Here is a 21,428-nt window from a genome sequence, read left to right as displayed (position 1 = left end):
GAAAAATTTAAATCATCATTATTGAGAAAGATAACAATTCAACTGATTATTAAAAAAAACAAAAAAAAAACAAAAAAACGATTAAAATCAAACTTGGACGGACTTTTTTTAATTTGTAAAATTCCGGGTCAAAACATAAATTTACGATAATTTCTCTGTTTTTCCCGGTCTCATAATATTCCGATGACGTTATTTTGCTACTGTTTTGAACAAAATGTCACGAAAGGCACTATTTTCAACACAGAAGATTAATTTTTTACAAAAAAAAGATAAATACTGAGGAAAGTAGATAAATTTTTAACCAAGTAGTTGAATTTTAATCCAAGAAAGACAAATTTTCAACAAATTACATAAACTTTCAATTAAATAGATTGAACTATGGATGTGATGTTAGTCCAAATCTTATTTGAATAATTTTCAGTTTAAATTTCCTTTATTTCTAAATTGTTGAATTCTTAAACTAAAAACGGTCACTTTTTAAACGAAAATGGAGTAATTAAATTTTCATTTAAGATAATTAATTTTTAATAAAAAAAAAAAGAATTTTCTACAAGAAAGTTTAATTTTTTACCCAATGATTAAATTTCGAACCAAATGGTTGAATCTTTCAGCCAAAAAGACGAATTTTTCTGCAAAACAGTTAAATTTTCAAAAAAAAAGTTAATTTGCAACTAATCAGTTGAATTTTCAAGAAAATGAATTTTAATAAAAAAAGAAGTTTTAAGAAAGTAGTAGTACTTGTTGTAAAAGTTTATACAGCTTTCGACAAAAGTAAATTTAAAATTAAAGTAAAAACCAGTTTTATTTAACCAATAACAACGAATTTTCAACTAAATAGTTTAATTTTCTACTAAATTGATGCATTTTTAACAAAAAGTTTCAATTTTCGAGCGAAACAAATTAATTTTTGACCAGGCTCTTGCATTTCTAACCAAAAAATCTTAAAATTGTAGAGAAAGAGATGGGTGTCCACTGAACCGGGAAACCGGGAAATGACAGTGATTTTCTTTGTCAACTGGGAAGTTTACAAATTTGTAGAAGAAAAATATGTCCACCTTCGATTTCAACAGTTTTTTAATTATGCTATAATTTAGCTTACAATGCGTAATTGAAAATTTTTTTCTTTAAAAATTTTCATTTCTAAGATTACATTTTTAATTTAAAGAACTTTTAAATGCTTTCTTAAAGACTTGCACAAATAAAAAATAAAAGCCTTTGATGTTGAAAATTTTGGATAAAAAACATTTTAATTTAATAAATAAATCAATTCGTTTAAATTTATCTGCACTTTAAGTAATAAAAAGTGAAAAAAAAAACGATTTGAAAGATAATTTTAAACCAGTTCAAAATTTAAGAGTTTTCGGATTTTAACGTTAAAACTTAAACGGTTTTAATTTGAAAGTCTTAGTCATTAAACAAATGTGAACGTGTGACTAAAAGTTTATAAACTATTTTCAACTTAAAAATAACTTCATATTAATATATTCTTAATTTAAGGATTTTATTAAATTTAAAATATTGTTTTAGTCTAAAATATTTAATTTTTAACCCATTAAATTAGAAATTTTTAATTAAAAAAAAAAAAAGATTAATTATTGAAGATTTAGCAATATTTGAGTTTTTATTTAATACAAGTAAATTGAATGTTACAATTTTAATTGTTGTATTTGAAAAATGCTTAATCTGCAAATTAAATTTTTAAATTTTGATGATTAATTTACAAATGAACATTTGTAGACAAAATTTGAGTAATTTTAAGAGATATTTAGGAGTTTGAAAAAGAATAAAAATTATCATGCAAATTTTAGAAAGTTTTCTTAAAATCTTCTTGAATTTTTTTTGAAATTTTTGTTTAAATCTTTGAAAAACTTTTTAAATATTCTCTTAAAATAATTTTTCAAAATGCAAAGTTATTTTTAATTTTCCTAGGAATGTTAAGAAAATATTTTTATTCTTTTGAAGAACGCCTACAAATAATGAATGTTCAATTGTTATTTATACATCCAAATTGTAAAGAAAGTTTCTAAAATTTGCAGGATTTTCTGAAAATTGTAGAAAAAAATTCAATTTATTTTGACAGATATTTAGAAGTTCTGAAAAAATTTCTAAAATAATTTTAAGTTTAAACCCAATTTAAAACAACTTCTAGATTTCTCAAGATTTTGAAATAAAATTTTGAAGCTTTCCAAGGGTGTTTAAACTATTTAAAAAGAAAATAATTGAATTTATAATTTAAGAAGTGTTCAGTTAAAATTTTTTCAATTTTTCAATATTTGATGTTTCTAGCTTAAAATCCTACAAACTTATAAAATTTTGAACATTTTTTAAGTTCATTGACTGATTTTTTAATTTAGAGCATTGAAAATGATAACGTGGATTTGTATTTTTTTATATTGAAAAATGTTAGTACCTTCAATTTTATACGCGAACATTATTGAGCATTTGAATACAAATTTTTGTAATTGAAAACTTTTAAATTTCAATTTTAAAAGTTCAAAATTTAACAGTTCCACTTTGAGTGTTTTCATTTAAAGCTCTTTGGTTAGAAAATTCAACTTTTGGGTGAGTTACATACTTACATATAAATCGCTGCGATAAAAAATGCCATTCTTCTCAAAGTCATATTTCAAAAATGTCAAGGCTACCGAACGTTAGATATATGTCACTCTTTTGTTAGAAAATTTAACTTTTGGGAGATAGTTCAATTACTTTGTTAAAAATTGATTTCTTTTAAATTCATCGTTTTAATTAAAAGCTCATAAGTTTAGTTAAAATTTAATTTCTTTATTTGAAAAATGGACTATTTTGTTATAAATTCGTATTTTTTATTGAAAATTAATACTTAGGACTGAAAATTGTACTCTTTTTCGTTGGAAGTTAATTTATTTGTTTCAAAATTCAGTTATTTTGTTGAAAATTCGTCTTTTTTTGTTGTTGAGAATTCATCGTTTTGGTAGAATTTTTTTTCTTTAATTCAAAATATTTTGTTTTTGTTGAGAATTCATCCTTTTTGGCGAAAAATTTAACTGCTTTGTTGAACGCTTGTCTATTTTGTTATTAATTGAACTGTTTTGTCGAAAATTTGCAGTTGCTTCTTCCTGATGATTATATTTTTAGTTGGAAATTCAACAATTTTTTTGAAGAATCATGTTTTTTGGTTAAAAATTCATTGGTTTTGTTGAAAATTCATCTTTTATGGTAGAACAGTTTTTGATTAAAGTAAACAAATGAATTTGAAAATTTTAAATTTTAATTTAAAAAGTTTTATTCCATCTATTGGGAATAGTGGTCTACCATTTCGCCACCTGGTGCCGAAAACTGGAACTAGAAAGAGTGGTTACTATTTTAAATATGTACATTAATTGTTGCATAAAAGTGTTTTTACGATATTTTCGTGAAGTATGAAACAATGATTGAATACGAATAATAGACGACTTAGGGTGGCCGTTTTAATTCAAGAAAAAAATTCCCGGTCATTTCCCGGTTTTTTCCCGGATCGCAAAAGTTTTTCATGGTCAATGAAATTTAAAAAATTGAACTCAGAACCTAATAATTTTTCCATTTGAATGAATTAAAACTAAGGTGCAAATGGAAGCACTCAAAGTGGAACTCTTGAATTTCTAACTTTTAAAATTGAAGTTTAAAAGTTTTTTAATTCAATAATTTTTTATTCAAATCTGATTCAAATACTCAATAATGTACACGTGTAAAATGGAAGCTACTAACTCTTTTAAACTGAGCAATTTTTAATCAAATTCACGTTAACTGCAAAATAAATTTTTTAACTTTTATAAATTGTACTGTTCAAAGATCAGATTTGGTACTAAAAATATAAATCCACGTTATCATTTCCAATGCTTAAAAGTCTAAATTGAAGAATCAAAAAATGAATTTAAAATTGGACAAAATTATATCATTTAAAGCAATTTTAAGCCAGAAACATTACAAATTGAACGATTACATTTTTTTATAAACTGAAACATTCTTAAGTTAAAAATTAAATTATTTACATTTCAAATGGTTAAAAGCACCTTAAAATGCTTCCAAATTTTATTTAAAAATCTTGAAAAATCTGCATGTTTACAGTTTTTTCAAATTTTTTATTTTTTGTTTGAAATTATTTTAGAACTTTTAAACATCCCTTATAATTAATCCAATTTTTGCTATTTTTTTTTTAATTCTGCCAAATTAAATTAATTTCCTTAAAATCTTCCACATTAATTTTTGGTAATTTCGTAAATCTTTCTAAATCTTTTTAAATAATCACTCCAAATTATCTTTTTAAAATAAAAATAATTTGCAATTTTCATAGGAAGTGTTTTTTGATCTTCTGAAGACATTTAACATTTTTAAAAATGTTTTATATTTTTTGTTCGAAATCTGCCAAAATCTAAATTTTGTTTTAAATTAGGCCGTGGGCTATTTATAACGAAACTCCACAATTTTTTTCTTACAAATTACATTTTTTTTTTAAATAGAACAATTAAAATGTAGCGTTTAAAATTTAGTTTTTAATATGGACTATAATTACTGATTTTAAATAAAACAGTCAGATCTTTCTAAATATTAATTAATTCTTATTTTTTTAAAGTAAAAATTTCCAAATTGAATAGTTTGAAAATTTAATATTTTAGACTAAAATTATACGGGAAATTTAATAAAAGCTTTTAATTATGATTACATTATTTTGATGTTATTTTTAAATTGAAAATAGTTTATAAAGTTTCAATCGGGCGTTTACATAATTTTTAAAGTTAGAAACTGGAAATTCTAAAATTGCAAACAGATTTTGAATCGTCTTGTAAAATTAATTATTATTTACTTAAAAAATTTGAAAGCACAATTTAATTTTAAAAATCACTATTAATTTATATTGACAGTTGATCAACTAAAAATATTTTTTTTTCTGAAATATTTGATTTCAAATGATTCTAATTTTTAATGGCTTAAGTCTTTAAAACTGCATTTTTAAATTCTTTAAAATAAAATGTACACTTAACAATTAAAATCTGAAATAAAAAAATTTGTTAAAGTGGAAGATTTTGGAAAAACGCATTCGAAAGTGAATTACATATATAATTGAAACAGATCACAATTTAACTAATTATTTAAAAAACGACGGGAATCACAGTTGGATAGATTTTTGTCTATAAATTTGTAAAATTCTTGGTCAAAAAATAAATTCATTGTTGTTTCCCGGTCTCATAAAATTCCCGATTTTTTGGTCCAGCGGCCACCCTGGGATTGGAATTTATATAAAAATTCTATCCTAACTTTTAGATTAGTTTTTAAATAGTATATACTCCATGTACAAATTGATTAAAAATCTACTTTGAGTTCATTTTTACTTTAAAATATGTCCATTTAAGTTTGTAATTTTTTGAAAATCACAATAAATGGAACAATGATTTTTTTTTAAAAGAAAGATATTTCTGTACAAAAATATGTTTTATTACCTTATTAGATGTAAATTCTAACTAAATCTCTTTGTTTCCAAAAAAGACTTATTTTTAGTATCCAATACATACTTTAAACTTCGCAACAAAAATCGTTAAATCACTTTTATGCGGAAATTAAAGTCGATCTTTAAAATCGTACCTATTTTCTCTAGTTCGGATTTTTGTTACCAGGTAGCGTATTGCAGTTTAGCCATTCCCAATAAAAGATTCTATGTTAGAAATGTTACAAGAATGAAATGCTGGTCTTTGAATATAAAAGGTCAGCGAAAGTGAAAAATCGTTTTGGGAAAATTCAGGGAATATTGAAAATGAAGTTTTGCAGCCACCCTGTTTAAATTTATTATAAAAAAAATCATGCAACTATTGTTCTAATATTTTTCCAAATTTAAAACACTCTAAAGACTATTTTTATATATGAAATGAGTCCGAGCGCCGAATTTTGTGATTTCAACACCTTTTTTCCCTCTCTCTTCAATTATAATCAATTTATACGATAAAACAGATTAGTGGAAGAAGAAGACGCCGTCAGGATTTACTACTCGACCGAAAATTCTAGAGAGTACCACGAGTACGAACCTCAATTTTTCGAGATCGATCGTCACCTAGTACCAACAATTCGTGAAATAATTTTACAGTATCCAAATTTCATCAAAGTTGAAGATTTGCCCTCTTCTGATGTCGATATCGATTTAAAGGTAAATACAAACAAGAATTATTACAAATTATATTTTATTTTCATTAAACAAATTTAATCTTTATGATTGAAAACGTGATTTGTCATTGTCTCCCATTTTTACATTGTCAGTGTGACCTTTTTTTCAGGTCGGAATCGTACACGATCTTTGGGAAAAGTGTATAGTTGTCACAGATCGACCTCTGCGACGATTGGAATAATATTTATGAGCAGAATCCAGCGGATTGGTAAAATTTTGATCAGTTCTGTTTCGTATGCAAAATAAATGCTTATTTGTACTTAGATATTTAATCTTCTATCCTTTGAGGCTTCGTCGCCTGGGTTCCGCTGTCTTCCAAGCATGTACTCAATATATCCCAAGTATCCGTCGTTGTCCAGGTCGTCTTCTGCGAGTACCCTGTCTATAAGTTCTGCAAAAAGGGAGGTGATATTGCTGATTAATAATAATTATTTTTAAATACTACAAAACAAACACGCGCGATTATTATTTTGTTTTCTTATCCAATTTTTGAAATTAAAGTATTGTATTTTTTGTTTTTTATAGTATCTAATATCTTAAACATTAGAAAATAAAAGCAGGAACCGTTTTTATGATAATTAATAAAAAATTTGCTTTTTGAAATCAAGAATCTCCATCCAACCGGAAAACCGGGAAATGAGAGTGAATTTATTTTTTGATCGGAACTTTTACACATTTTTAGAAAAAAATCTGATATCTTTGATTCCAGCCGTTTTTTTCAATAATTAGTTAAATTCTTGTTTTTTCCATGATGCAATTTCAAAGGCTTGAACGTTTAAAGAATAGAAGCTTTTGAAATCGAAGATTTTGGATAAAAAATATTTGTACTTGATCAACGGTGAATATAGAATTTTACAAGACGATTCAGAATCAACTCACAATTTTAGAATTTGCAGATTTTAACGTTAAAAACTAAACTATTTCAATTGGAAAGTCTTATTAGTTAAGTAAATCAAATCGCTCGATTGAAACTTCACAAAAGATTTTCAGTTTCGAAATAACTTTAAAATAATAAATTCATAATTAATTCTCAAACGGTACACTCCAACCCAGCATACGTAAGCGGTACACTGGTGTGAATTGGTTTGTATGCAATGTTATTATTAAATATTTAATATATTGAACATATAATAAACAACTAGCACATATTACACATATTTAACATATATATTTAATATTTTTGGGGATAATCCGCTGCAGCTGTGTTTGTGTAAATGCCAACAAAATGAAAAAACTTCGGGTGCGAATTCGCACCAGTGTACCATTTGAGGGTTAAAAAGAAAGAACCATTAGTTAATATTTGAAAATATCTGATTTTGCATTGAAAATGAAGGTTAAAAAAAGTTTAATTAGATTAAAATCCTATTGGACGTCCAATAATCAAATTAATTTGCAGAATTCCCGAAAAAACAACAGAGAATCCAACGTCCAAATTCGAATAACCATCATAAAATGTTCCGTTTGAAATTAGGAAAAAGATAAAAAAATTTTCATAAAAAAGAAAAGAAAAAATTTCTTTTTTTGTTGACAAAAATAAAAAAGGAAGGAAAAATGAGAAGGCAACTAACCAAATCTCTTTTTTTTATTTTTGTCCAAAAAAATAATTTTCTTTTTTACTTTTTTAGGGAAATGTTTGTATCTTATTTTAAAATTCAATATGAATGTTCTTGTTTGAAAATGCAACCACTTATTTTAAAGTTAAATTAAGTTTTTCAAACTTAATTTTTTGCTTGCGCCATTTTAATTGAAAATTTATCTCTTTGTTTGAAAATTTTACTATTTTAAAAATTTGTTTTTTTAGTGAAAATCTAACTTTTTTAATTTAAAAGTGTATTTAATTTTTTGTGAAAATTGTATCCTTTTTGGATGAAACTTCAAATATTTGGTTAAAAATTCAAGTATTTAGTTGAGAAATCGTCTTTTTCAGTAGAAAATTAATCTTTTCGGCTGAATTTTTGTTTGGTTGAAAATTCAACTATTTTCGTACAGAATTAAAATATTTGGTTCACAATTAACTTTTTTCATTTAAAATAAATTGTGTTTTGTTAAAAAATTCTCCTCTTTTGCAGAAAATTAATTACCTTGTTTGAAAATTAATTTTTTGGTTTTTGGAAATTCAACTACTTTTGCTTTAAAGTTAAATTATTTCGTTAAAACTTAATTTTTTGTTGGAAGATGCGTTATTTCAATTTAAAATTTACCTCTTTTTTTGAAAATTTAACTATTGTAATAATTATTTTTTTTTAGTTTAAAATTAATTTTTTTTAATTGAAAGTGTAAATATGTCATTTTTTACTCAAAATTGACCTTTTTTTAGTTGAAAATTCAACTATTTGGTTGAAAATTCGTCTCTTTTGGTACAAAACTAATCTCAATGTTTAAGCATTTATATTTTTCGTTGAAAATTCAACTATATTTGGCAGAAACCGAATCTACTTTGCTGAAAATAAAACAATCTTGTTAAAAAACGTCCTTTTTAGTTAATAAGTCAACTTTTTTTTTAATTCATCGCGTTTTACTGTCTTTATTTCACATTTTTTCTTTTTTACATGTTTTCAAGTTTTACATAATTTCAAAAATCTTTTAAAATCTTCAAACTTAACAATTTGTTCTTGCGGATTTTAAAATTTTGTTTTTTTATCTGGATATAAAAAAAACAAGAAAGCCGAACAGCTACTGAAAGTCGTATTTACGTAGTATCGCTTCCAATAATAATGCAAAAAATGCAAGTAAAAGAAAAAAGATCAGAAAAATGTTTACTTTTTTTAAAATGTAGGTTACAAGCCACAAACATTTGCCTTTTCATTGTTTTGAATCCAGTTTCGAATGTTGCTCTTTTATTAAACTTTTCTATTTCTCATTTTTTCCATTTTTATAGCCTTTTTTAAATTATTATATACATCTGTAAATAAATTCATATATTTTCACAAAATCAAAAACCTTCCTATTGAAACACTAAATATTTAAACTAATCGAATTAGTTATTTTATGATCAATTTTTCTTAATAAACAAATCTCACCAAAAAAATCTTTTGTACAAAAATTGAGAAAATACAGTTTTTAATTATTATTATTATTTAATATTCCAGAACAAATATTTATTTGAAATTTTTTAAATTTATGATTAATATTTAATTGAATGAGAAATTATTTTTTTCCAAGCTGAATAAACTAGAATAAGTCGTTTAACGAAGAAGAATTTAAAAGATTTTAATTTAAAATTTTAGAAAAAAAATGGAGAATGTTTAAGAGATTTTGAGAAGTTTTAAAACGATTAAAAAATAATTAAAAACTTTTAAATATTTCCAAGCTTTTTTTGAACAAAGATTTTTTTAAATTTCGAAAAAAAAGCTTTTTAAGGATTTTGGAAGGTTTCAAATGATTTTTTATATCGAAAAATGAATTTTATTAGAAAATTGAAAATGATTCCAAAACATTTCAAATGATTTCCTAAAATTTCGAAAAAAATGTAAAAGAATTAAACTTTAAAATATACCTCACGGTTATACTCATTTAATAAATAAAAATAATAGTCAGATCTTAAGAGAGATTTTAAATTATTCCTTTCTAAGCTTATAAATATGCGAAAAATCGAAAATATTTTTTTTCCTTTCGGGGGACTTCGCCCTTGGAATCCAGTGGGGCTTCGCCTGGACCCTTCCCCCACCCCCTGACTCAGCGTATTTGAATCTAATAGGACTTTTTCTAAATTTCTTATAAAAATTAAACCTACGCGAATTTTTTTTAATTTTGCTTGCAAATCTTTAAAAAAAAATTCGGAATATTCAGACATTTAAGTTTGTTTATTCATATTTTTTAAATAAAAAATCATTTTAAATTTGTTTTAAGTTTCGAAAATTTTTCTTATTAAATAATATATTAATCATAAATTGAAAAATTAAAAAATATATTTGTTCTAAAATATTAAATAATATTAAAATTAAAAAAAAAAATATTTCCTACATTTTTTACCAAAGATGTTGTTTGCGAGATTTGTTTATTAAGAAAAATTGACTATAAAATAAGTAATTCGATTCGTCTTAATATTTAGTGATTCGATAGTAAAGTTATTGATTTGTTATAATATATGAATTTATTCGAGAACGTATCTTAAAATTTAATTAAAGAAATGGAAAAAGTAAGGAATTGAAAAGTTTAATAAAAGAGCAACATTTGAAACTTGATTCAAAATAATGAGAAAGATTTGTGGAACTTTTTAGTGGGTTAAACCTTTACGTACATTTTGAGAAAAAGGGAGCATTTTTCTCGCTTTTTCTCATCTCAATTTTCAAACAAAGAGATGAATTTTAAATTAAAATGATAAATCAACAAGCAGAAAATTAGATTATTTTGTACCAAAATAGTTGAAATTTCTACAACAAAAAAATGTATTTTCAACGAAAAACATTAGTTCTCTACAAAAAGGCGGGATTTTAACAAAACACAATTATTTTCAATAATAAAAGTTAAATATTAACCAAATAGTTCAATTTTGTACGAAAATAGTTAAAGTTTCAGTCATAGAGTTGAATTTCCAACCAAAAAATTGATTTATTAATCAAGGAAAATTATTTTCTACAAAAAAGATACATTATTAACATAATACGTACATCTTCAACCATTGACCTTGAATTTTTAACTAAAAATTTTTTTTTTGATTTTGTCCATGTTTTTAAAATAACAGAGTTCCTGCAAAAAATGTGAATATAACTTGAAACTGATTAAAAATTGAACATTTTGTTCGAAATATAATGATTTATGGTAACGTAGCCTAAAATTTTAAAAAAATGAATAATATTTAAAGTCTAATAATTTTTGTTTATAAATGTCTATAAAATTACCTAGAATTTGTGGAGTTTGGAAGTCTTAATCATGATTTTTGAATAAAAATGCTAATTTTGCAAACTGAATTTTAAGTTAATTAAATTAGAAGTTGTGTTAAAACATGCTATAACTTTTAGAAATTTGGTGTTCTTCGAAACTTTATGATTTTTTATAATAAAATTATCTTTAACAAAAATTCTAATTTCAAGTCAAAAATACTTACATGAAACATGTATAACATTTTCAATTTGTGAATTTAATTTTCAAATTCAAGATATAAAAATCCTTCAAGTAATGAAAAGCCAATCAGGTTTTTAACAAAAATGATTGCAAGATTCTCGAGACGTACAATGTAAACATTTTTTGTTTTTTTATTTTGGGAATTATCCTCAACATAACTTCGGGAAGTTTCCATAACGATTTCAGTACTTTTTCCCTCGTTTAGCAACTTTTTCTTGAAATTAATTCCGGCATTCCGGGATAGCATACGCTATCATGTTTATTTTGTTTGAAAGCGCATCATTTTCAGAGTAAGAAGTTTAATTTTGGTCCGAAAATAATAAAAATTAAAAAAGTTATGCAGAGTTGTGCCCAAAAAAACGGCAGCTCTGAATTTGCTCTATCGATTTTTATTTTATAAACTATTTCAGTTTATTTATATTTATTCTAAAACTATTCGCTTTTAATTTTAGGAAGTTGAGGAAAATGCATGAATTTTTACATTCATAAAAAATGCATTCTCTTTCTGCATTAGTCAATTAAAGTTGGTACTGGGTATAGATGACCCAGTGTGCCCTTTGCGTACCACACAGGAAGTGTGACGGTTGAGGGTTAACAATTTTCGCAAAAATAATTCCGAGAAAATTCCCTACCGATTTCAGTAGTCTTTCTAGGGAATTTTCCCGAAAATAATTCCGGACTGATTTTTAAATAATTTCGGTGATTTTTGTGACATATTTTGGAACTTTTCCCCAAAATAACTTCGAAAAAATTCCATAAAGATTTCGATAATTTTTTCAGTGTTCAGGGAATTTTCCCGAAAAAAAAAATTATTTCCTAATTCTTTCGGTAAATTTTTTGGTTATTTTTAGAATTCTCTATCAAATAACTTTGGAAAAATCCCACAACGATTTCGGTAATTTTGCCACTGTTTCTGGAATATTTCCGAAAATAATTCTGGGAACATTCTAAAGCGACTTCGGTGATTTGTCCAGCGCTTAGGGAATTTTCCTGAAAATAATTCCGGGAAAATTTCCCATTTATTTCGAAGTTTGTTTAATTTTTTCTTACCTACAATCCAAGGTAAATCGTCTTCCCCGTCCTTGTGCTGAGAATCCCTCAACTGTTTATTGTCTCCTTCGTCATCATGTTCGTGAAGAGTGTGCTGAATTGCGTGAAGAATTTCGAGTCCATCAAGTTTGGTATTATTGTCAACGTCGTGGAGCCTAAAAGAAATGTCAGCTAAAAATTAACTTTTATTTTTAATAATTATCAATTAGGAAAGGGACTCACGTGAAATAATAAAATTCCAACTCTTGATCGGACAACTTTGATAAATCTAATTTGTCCGCCAACGGTCCCATGTCTTCTTTTAAGTGACTGAAAAAATTAAATCATTTTTAAATGAGAAAGCAAATTTATTTTGCAAAATTAAATGATAGTTTATCCAAATTTCAATATTGCAGCTAAATAAAAATTGTCAGTGAATTTTTTTGGTCAGGGAAAAGTAAGGGATTTTGCAAAAAAATCTGACAAATCTCTGGAAATTTCTATAAGAAGTATACTTTAAATAACTGTCAAGGATGATCAATTTGAATTAAAAAAATTTTTATTTAAATTTTTAATTGTTTTATACCGATTATAAAAGATTCTGAAAGATTTTATTTTAAAAATTTCGCAAGATTTAAATTCTGGCGTTGAATATTAATGGCAAGTGAAAAGAAAAAGTTGGTCAGGGAAAATTTAGGGAATTTTTAAAATGAAGTTTGAGACCACGCTGATTAATATACTTATTAATCACTTATTTGTCTTGCATTAATATTTCTTTTTTTCCCATTGCATCCTCCTAACGATTATATTTTCAGTTTAACAATTTTGTTAAAAATTCATCCTTTTTGGTAGAAAATTCAACTGTTTAGTCGAAATTTTGTTTTGGTTGAAATTCGTCTTTTAGATTAAAAAATTGATCTTTTTTAGTCCAACATAATCTTTTTTGGAAAATTTATCATTTTCCGTTGATGATTCAATTATTTTGTTTGAAAATCCGCCTTGTGTGGTTGAATTCAAATGTTTTTATACAAAAATTAAATATTTGTTGGTTGAAGTATCTACTATACTAAATTATTCGTTGTGAATTTATATTTTTGGTTAAAAATTTAAATACTTGGTTGAAGGTATAAGATAAGAAAACATTTCTTTGTTGAAGATCATAACTTCTGAACTGAAAATTTAACTATTACATTTTTGGTTGAAAACTGATTCTTTTCTAATTGAAAATTCAAATATTTGGGTAAAGTTGAACCACTTTGTTAAAAATTATTTTTTTTTTTGGTTGAGGGTTCATCTCTTTAGTTAAAAATTTAACTGCTTTGTTGAAGATCCTTATTTTTTGGTTTAAAATTATTTTTATAACTGAAAATTTGAAGCTTTCATTTTTGGTTGAAAACTGATTTTGATTGATAATGGTTGATAATTTTAATTGAAAATTCATCTCTTTTGTTCGAAATTAAAGTTTTTTCTAAAAAATTCGTCTTTTTCTTTGAAAATTGGTATTTTTTTATTAAAAATAAAATACATAGTTGAAAATTCTTCTTTTTTTGTTAAAAAGAAATTTTTTAAATGCAAGTTTTACATTTTGGTTTAACCCTTTCAGGGGCTTTTTTAATGCTTTTTCGAAAAAAAATTTGAAATATGTCAAAAATGGAAGTTTTCTTTGAAAAAAATAATAAATTCTAACGCAAGTGTAATTAATTGTTTCTTGTGATACTGTATAATTTTTTAGGGCCGATAATTACGATTCTGATGCGCGCGTTTCCTTTGTGACAGAAAAATTTGCCCCTGAAAGGGTTAAAAAGTATCTTTTTTAGTTTAAAATAAAAACTATTTGGTTAAAAAGTATACTATTTTGTTTTTGCTATTTCTCGTTGAAAATTAGTTTACATAAAATTTAATTTTTCAACTTTTTGTTGAAAATTTATCTTTTTTAATTGATAATTAATTTTTGTAGGTTGAAAATTGAACTATTTGATTAAAAATTCAAGTATTTTGTTGAAAATTTGTATGTTCTTTTGGTTGAAAATCCACTATTACATTTTCGTTGAGAATTAATCTGTTTATGGAAAATTCGAGTGTTTGATACTGTTTAATACAAAATTAACCTTCTTTGCTTGAGGATTCAACTATTTTGTTTCAAAATTTTTTTCAAACCACTTTTTGGTCAAAGATTCATATTTTTAGTTTAAAATTTATCTCTTTGGTTGAAAAGTTTAACTATTTTGTTAGAAACTGATATTTTTTAATTGAAAACTTAACTGCGTAGGTAAGCTTTGAAGCACTTTTTAAAAATAAGTTTTTTCTTGTAATGAAGTTTAATAGAAGAAAATTAATCCTCAGAGATAATTGTAATAATAAGGATTTTAATCAAGAATCTTTTAACTTAACTTAAATGGAAAACAGTCAAATTCACAAAAAAAAACGAATTTTCAAACTAAATAGCACTTGTTTTTTTTTTAACTAAAAAGATTAATTTTCTGCCAAAAAAGACAAATTTTCAACAAAATATATACATGAATTTTCAACTAATTAATAGAGTTTTTTTACGAGATGAATTCCGTACCAAAAACATGATAGTAAAATTTTCAATTGAAAGAATGAACTTCTAACCAAAAATATTTTTATTTTATTTTTATTTTGTTCTATTAATTAGTTCATATTTAAGCAAGCAAAAAAAAACGAAAAAGGGGTATGTTTCTTCAAAACAAGGGAAGAAAGATGAATTTTTTAAAAGACGGACAATTTGTTGAAAAATTGTTTTAAGACAATAAAAAAAACATAAAAAATAATTATGAAAACCACGACAAACGGTACAAATTGTTATGAAACTTTTCCATTTTTCAAAACTAAAAATATTCTTATTAATTTCATTTATTTTATTAAATATTATTATTTAGTAATTTCCTATTGATTAAGTACTAATTCTGTGAAAATACTTGATTTTATTTAAGATTGTAATATAAGACAGGTAAAACGCATATTCACCTTCCTTCTTTTTTATGTCCTAATATTAAAAGCGTAAACAATTTAAAAGTCGAGAATAATAAAATTTTTTAATAACAGAAGTATATAGAGACATTTTTTTAGAACTAAAGAGAATTTGATTCCTAACAGAGGTAAGGGACGATTATTCTGAATTTTGTAATAGTATTTATTTTTTTTATTTTGTTAAATAGATTTTTAAAAGTGATGTTTTTAGAAAAACATTTATTTTCTTAGCTTTAACTCTCAGATATATTTGAAATAAACTCAAATTACAATTTGAGCATGCAAATAAGGAAAATAATTTGTTGCTTATGCAATTTTATTATTATAAACAAATTTTAAATGCATGCGTTATTTTCATACTTTTTTCAAGAAAAAAAAATCCTGCGCTATATAATATGTATCAAAGTAGCTGCTCAAACTTATTAATTTGCAGAAATTTATTAACAGCTAACGTTTTGCTTTGTTATAAATAATTTAAGATAATGAATAAAACAGTTTTTCTCCTCTTTTATTGGAAAAATTGATTTGCATTTTATATTTATTAAAATAGCTTGCTAGTTGTATATAGCTGCAGAATATTGTCAATAATTAACATTTATAACTGTTATAAATAATTTAAATTTAAGAAAGTCAATATTTATCTTTTCTGCGGAAAAAATCGCTGCGTCTAATATGTATGGAAGTTGCTATTTAGATATAATAAACTTAAAATTTATGTTTTTTTACGAATAATTAAGGTTAAAAAATAAAAAAGTATCGTCATTTTTTCAGAAAAAAACTCATTCCATTCTTATTTGTACAGAAATAGCTTATCAGACTTAAAAGAATCCAGAAAATTCTGAATTCTAGTAAGTTTTGTTTGTCAACTTAAATTTTATTTTAATCTTATTTTTTACCTTTACAAGCAAATGTTCTCGTCCTATCTACAAATTAATCGCAACAAATATGTAGATCTTTTTTGAGTGAACAACTTCTGTTTATTCACTTTTTTATACCTTGTGCCGCTTTTCAACAACTTATATTTTTTTCGAATAAAAAAAAACTACAAACCGTATTAAAAAATTATTCATGACAAATTTAGACGAGTTTTCACTCTTTTTTGGAAGCACAACTTGTGTCCATTAATTTTTTTCATAGTTTGCTTCGTTTGTTCAAAAGTTTATTTTTTTTTATTTTTCATAATTAAAACCAAAACTGCGCATCTTCAAAAAATTTTCAATAACAAATTTGCAGCTCTTTCAGGTGAACAAATTTTTTTCACCTTTTTTTCTTAGCTTGATCATTTTAGTTGAAAAAGCTTCCCTTTTATTCTACAAAGTTGAACCATTCTGTCGAATTTTCTTTAAAATTATTTTAATAACTGAATATTTTAATATTTTATTTTCGGTTGAACATTTATCTTCTTCAGTTGAAAATTCAACTAATTGGTTGGAATTTTATGTATTTTGTTCAAAGTTAATCTTTTTGGTTCAAAATTCATTGCTTTAGCTTGAAGTGTAGTTTTTTACTTAAAATTAAGTTTTCAAATACAAATTTAAGTATATCATGTTACTTTAAACATCAATCTACTTCAGTTAAAAAATTCTATTATTTGTTTGAATATTCTGTATATTGTTGAAACTTCGTCTTTTGTTTTGTGGTGATTAATTCAATTTTCCGTTGAAAATTCAGCCATTAGAGGTTTTAAATTTCATTTCATATTACAATTTTTGTTCAAAATTCATGTATTTTTCTATAAATGATTCATTTTTAGTAGAAAGTTAATCTTTTTGGTAGAAAATTAATTTGTTTGGTTGAACATTGAACCATTTTGTTAAAGATTTATTTCATTTGCTTAAAAACTTATTTGTTTATCAAAAAATTAAGCTGTTATATTTTTTGCTTTAAGTTCATCTTTTTCTGATTGATAATTTATCTGTTTCGTTCAAAATTGGTCTTTTTTGTCAAAAACATTAATTTTTGTGGTTGAAAATTAATTTGGTTGAAAATTGCTTTTTTTGAAGTGATAATGAATTTTTTAAACTAAAAACTTAACTAAATTTTTTTCGAAATTTGTTTTTTTAGACACTTAATCTTCTTGGTAGAAAATTAATGTGTTTGAAGATCGAACTATTTGATTGAAAATTGATTTTCTTTGCTTGAAAAATTATTTCCCTAACTAAAAATTACCCTAGTTAAAAATTCTATTACAAATAAAAATAATTGGTTGAAAATTCATGTATTTGGTTACTAATTATTCTATTTTGGTAAAATATTATTCTTAGTGGTTGAAATTTCAGTTCTTTGATCGAAAATTAAATTTTCTTATTGAAAATTAATTTTATTAACTAAAAGTTTAACAATTCAATTTTTCGTCGAAATTATTAAATATAAAATATTCTAGGTTCAAAATTCATTTATTTATTCATCATTAATTAATTTAAATTAAATTTCTACATGTAAAAATATTTTTCAGATACAAATTCAGCTATTTTTATGAATATTTGTCCTTTTAGATCAAAAATTGACCTATTGTAGTAGAAGTTGCATTTTTCTCGAATAAAAATGCGAGTTTTTGGTTACAAATTTAACAATGTTGTTGAAAAGTCATCGTTTTTAGTTGAAAATCCATCTATTCCATAGAAAACTTATTTTTCGTTTAAAACTCATGTTTTGGTGTTGAAAAGTCAAAATAAAATCTTTCGTGGATGACAATTTATTTTTGTTGTTGGAAGTTTTTTTGACAAAAACATTTTGTTGTTGTTAAAGATTCCTCTTTTTAGCTGAAAATTCATCTTTTTGGTTGAAAGTTGAACTATTTCATTGAAAATTTACATTTCTTATTTGAAAATTTAGGTGACAATTTTGTTTTTTGATGTCTGCAAATTTTGTATTTGTTGAAAATTGGTCTTTTTGGTTTTAAAATAATTATTTTTTTAAATAAAAATTTCACCTTTATTGTTTAAAATATCAATTACACTTTGTTGTTAAAAATTTAATCATTTTGTAGTTCCAGAACTCTGTTAAAAAGTCATCTTTTATGCAAAGCCTGTTGTTTAAATTAATAAATAAATGTAAATATTCTAAATTTGCATTTGGAATATTGTTTAATCCGTTTATAAAATATTATATGCTAAAAATGTTATAAAATTAAAATGCTGGTATTTAAATGTTTATGGTCAGGGAAAATGAGAAAATGGTCAAGGAAAAAAAAGGAAATGTTTAAAATGCTTTCATCCTGAAAAGCATGTATTATCTTAAATACAAAAAAATTCCATTAGTTTCAAGTCTCATGTTATATTATTTCTGGAAAGCATAAATTACGTACAGTAATTGGGAGGGGTGCATTATAATGGTTCCTTAGAATTTAGTTAAATAACGACAATTTGGAGGCTTGAAGCGGAATTTTAATTTTATTTTCATGCAAAAATTAACCGTGATGAGAACTCATGCACCCGGGTATGCATACATAGGGTTAATTATTGCTCTGACTTTGAATGAGAAATTGTTGGTACGTACGATGCATCGTGTAGTAATTCAGCATCTTGGGTAAGTTTCACCTCTTTTTGAGGTGAATAATGATGATGAGAGACGCTGCTTCGCGGATGGTGTGGTCCTCGGAATCCCAATGCAACTCCGGAGTAAAAACTAATCAGCAGCCACACCAGCATCTAGAAAAACTACGATACAGCATATGAAATGTTTTGCTTGCAGTAGGATGCGTTTTAGTAAAACAATTTTGATTCATTTTAATAATTCTCTTAATGCCATCCCATCCCATCCCATCCCATCCCATCCCATCCCATCCCATCCCATCCCATCCCATCCCATCCCATCCCATCCCATCCCATCCCATCCCATCCCATCCCATCCTATCCCCCCACCCCACCCCATCCCATAAATTGTTATTAAGACTTCTATAAATCTGCAGCCTTGACTAAAGCTTTAAAAGCGTGCGACATCGTAAAGTGAAGGTGAAGTAGCGAATAATTGCATTATTTTCTAACAAAGAATTTAAACCATGTGACTATTTTCAAAATTTAAATTTTCAACTTCACTGAATATCTAAAAATGGCTTTAGTGATCAAAATGACAGAAACTGGGTAGTCTAGAAAAACCTTGATTTTTCCAACTTGTGAATCTTTTTTATGCATAATTTGCATACTGTTATTCGTGATGAAATATATTTCTTTTCAATCTTGAATACAAATGTTTTTCATCTGAATTTTCGAAACTAAATCTTCCTTAGGTTTAAAAAAAACAGCAGATCTAATTTTTTCAAATTTTATACTCAAATCAATTTAATGTGGTAAATAGTAAGTTCCTAAATTTGAGATGTTTCTGTAATAGATATTCGAAACAGAAAAAAGTAGCATTTCAATTGTTTATAAAGCAGCATATCATTTTATAATCCATTATAATAGAAATTCATCTACAAATTCATAAAAAGTTAATTTATTTTGCCAAATTAATATGAAATATCATTGAATTAACAGCGAACTTAAATGAATTTTTGGAAAATTAATTACACTGAAAATGAGGCACGTGTATTTAATGTACATTTCTCTTGTCACAATTTTTTTTTCAGTTTCATGTTTGGTATCCACTGATAAAATTTGTCCTTAATGGGTTAATGTTTAATGTTTTGCTTATGCATTGGGGAAAGAGTGAAAAAAAGAGGGGGGGAGGGTGTGAGAGAGAAGGGGAGTTAGTATATAAGTCGTGACCGAAGCAGAAGAAGTTCAGTAAATTATTAATTCCAAGACAAAAATTCTTCTAAAAAACTTAAAATGAATATCGCATTTGTCGCCTATTTCATTGTGCTGTGTGTGACTCTTGCCATCAGAGCTGCTGAGGTAGATGCGTCCCCAATAGATGCAGTGCTACAGGTAAGTCGCGAAATTATTATAAATTACTTTCATCAAAAAATTTTCTAAATCAATTCTTTGACAATAATGAAACATATTTCTACTTTCAGGGAAGGTCGACAAATCTGTGATTAGATTTTGTGATACTGCATGAAAATCTCAAATTCGAACTGGAAGTGAGTTTTTATCTCGAAAAACTGCCATCAATCATATGAATATTTCAGTTTTTGTACTCAATTACATTTTGCTGTTGTATTAAATAGTTACAGAATATAAAGAAATTAAATGTTTTATATAAAAATAACACTGTGGTGTTGTACAATCGATTTTTTAAAGAAACAAAATTTTTTGTTACTTGGGATTTAAACAATGTACAAAAATACATGGTTTTGCATGGTTTTCACAGCAGTCGATTTTGGATTATTTGTATCTTGAAAAGTATTAACTTTTTCAAAATTTTGTTTATTGAGATCTCTAGGCTCTAGAGCTCAATCATATCTCGAATGTATTTTATTTATTTTTTTCTGAATTCGATTTTAGTAAGGTATTTTCTCGCTCTTGAAAAATTTGTCCCGATGGACTTACATACTTTTGTCGCGACACGCTTCATATTATGTATAAATTATAAAGTTAATACCGCTTATAGTTTATAAAATAAGACGCAGCATTTAGTTTTAAAACCTATAAATTCAAGAGAATGAAACGGAATTTTTGCAAAAACTAATATCAAATATCATTGAATTAAAATTCAGTTAAACTGAATTCTTTCCAAATTAAATATTCAGAATACAAGTAACCTTAATGAAAATTAATCAATTTGAAATGATAATTAACTTGATGATATAAAAGTGATGCCAACCGAGTTATAATCAATTTAAATTTAAGACAATTTAAAAGAGGCGACTTAGGTTTAAATCAGTGAAATTCAAGCTAATCCAAGCGAATTCCAACTAAGACTGAACAAAAAAATGTTTGACATTGTTCTGTAGAAAAGGGTTCCCAAAAAAACTTTTCTTCATTTTCTTCTTCCAAGGTTCAATGTAATTTTTGAAGCCTTGGCAGATATGACGTTGAATCAAGAAACAATTTTTTTTTCTGTTATCAATGACATACATCCTACGGTGTAAACAGGAAATCCGCGTGCTCAAATATTTTGTCATATCAACATCGCTTTGAAATAAATATATTTTTTTTTGATTTATAGATAAAAAAATATCGTTATCTATTAATACAGTCTGTCAAGTTAAAGCGTGGGTGGCTTTACTCGCAGTCGGTAAGGTGTATCGACATGATTTTGGTGTCAAAATATTAAGAAGAGCTCCCTC

The 21,428-nt window shown here is 25.1% G+C and overlaps 2 protein-coding genes across 4 annotated transcripts in view; one reads left to right on the top strand and one right to left on the bottom strand.

Moving 5' to 3' along the window:
- The window catches only part of LOC117167980 (ribosomal oxygenase 1), a 29,095-nt gene extending 22,447 nt beyond the window's left edge, over positions 1–6,648 (top strand). The window contains exons 5-7 of one of the 2 annotated variants that reach the window (XM_033353264.1): positions 5,962–6,154; positions 6,282–6,380; positions 6,461–6,648. In XM_033353264.1, the coding sequence (XP_033209155.1) occupies positions 5,962–6,154; positions 6,282–6,353 (265 nt within the window). In that variant the 3' untranslated portion in view covers positions 6,354–6,380; positions 6,461–6,648. Of the gene's footprint in view, positions 1–5,961; positions 6,155–6,281; positions 6,436–6,460 lie in introns of those variants that run through there. The other variant, XM_033353263.1, reaches the window with a different exon arrangement.
- The window catches only part of LOC117167981 (multiple coagulation factor deficiency protein 2 homolog), a 28,632-nt gene continuing 13,618 nt past the window's right edge, over positions 6,415–21,428 (bottom strand). Inside the window, exons 3-6 of one of the 2 annotated variants that reach the window (XM_033353265.1) lie at positions 18,755–18,915; positions 12,509–12,595; positions 12,287–12,441; positions 6,415–6,563 (exon numbers count right to left, since the gene is read on the bottom strand). In XM_033353265.1, the coding sequence (XP_033209156.1) occupies positions 6,433–6,563; positions 12,287–12,441; positions 12,509–12,595; positions 18,755–18,906 (525 nt within the window). In that variant the 5' untranslated portion in view covers positions 18,907–18,915 and the 3' untranslated portion in view covers positions 6,415–6,432. The remainder of the gene's footprint in view (positions 6,564–12,286; positions 12,442–12,508; positions 12,596–18,754; positions 18,916–21,428) is intronic. The other variant, XM_033353266.1, reaches the window with a different exon arrangement.

This window comes from Belonocnema kinseyi, chromosome 2, assembly GCF_010883055.1.
Source record: "Belonocnema kinseyi isolate 2016_QV_RU_SX_M_011 chromosome 2, B_treatae_v1, whole genome shotgun sequence".
NCBI lineage: Eukaryota > Metazoa > Arthropoda > Insecta > Hymenoptera > Cynipidae > Belonocnema > Belonocnema kinseyi.
Note: the sequence above shows the minus strand (reverse complement) of the source record. Positions and strands in the feature narration are given on the sequence as shown.